General features: G+C 45.8%; 1 protein-coding gene across 1 annotated transcript; it reads right to left on the bottom strand.

The window, feature by feature from the left end:
* Positions 1-213: 213 nt before the first annotated feature.
* Positions 214-522, bottom strand: LOC142458552 (mitochondrial import inner membrane translocase subunit Tim9-like). Its single transcript, XM_075559546.1, has 2 exons — positions 383-522; positions 214-325 (listed from the first exon to the last, which is right to left on the bottom strand). Exons 1-2 carry the CDS (start codon positions 520-522, stop codon positions 214-216), a joined length of 252 nt encoding a protein of 83 aa, XP_075415661.1.
* Between the last annotated feature and the right edge of the window lie 231 nt (positions 523-753).

The raw sequence follows: 753 nt of genomic DNA, 5'->3' as shown, positions 1-753 counted from the left end.
TAACAACTGAAGAAACAAGTTTTAATTTTTCTAATCACCTGACCAAGCTGCGAATCTTAAGGCCTCAACAAGTGTTGTATCTTAATATTTCCACAGCACAAGACCTCTTATTAGATTATTCCTGGTCCATAGCAGTTGGTTCTCCAGTGGCTCCCATTTGCCAGGCAGTGTGGCACGGTGACTTGCTCTCAAGGCATTCTGTCAAGTGAATCCTCATTCCAGGGCAACATCCCATCCCCAGTCCATCCACCTCCAGCATGGTTGGCCCAGGAGTCCTGCTTTGGCTGCTAGAGCTTCATTCTGCTGAATAGGATATTCCTGAAATCTCATGGATACTCTTAGCGCCATTTAAATGTATTACTGTAAGCAATGCTCTGCACACGTCGTCTCTTCGGGTTCCACTTCTCTTGCTGTGAAGTCTTTAGCACAGTCCTCAAAGCAGATATCTGTAAGTTTATTGTAGGTTCCAAGAAACTCCTTAAACTGTTTGATCTGATTGGATTCTGGCATTTGTGCAGCCATGTTCTTTGGGTATGTTGAAGTCACCTTTTCTGATGCATGAGTTTCGTTTCTGTTTGGAGACAACAGTGGAGACAACAGTTTGCTAGAGTGATGTCAGCAAGTCTGAGTTCTTCTGCACAGGTTTCTGCATCTGATCCCAATAGAGTCTGGGGGCGGCGCTGCCAGTAGTTTCTGGGCAAAGGGGCAGGGTCTTTGTAAACACAGCGGCCACAGGCTAGAAGAGAACTGGTC

This window comes from Tenrec ecaudatus, chromosome 10 (genome assembly GCF_050624435.1).
Source record: "Tenrec ecaudatus isolate mTenEca1 chromosome 10, mTenEca1.hap1, whole genome shotgun sequence".
In the NCBI taxonomy this organism is placed as follows: Eukaryota; Metazoa; Chordata; class Mammalia; order Afrosoricida; family Tenrecidae; genus Tenrec; species Tenrec ecaudatus.
The sequence above is the reverse complement of the archived record's forward strand: the minus strand, read 5'-3'. Positions and strand labels throughout refer to the sequence as shown.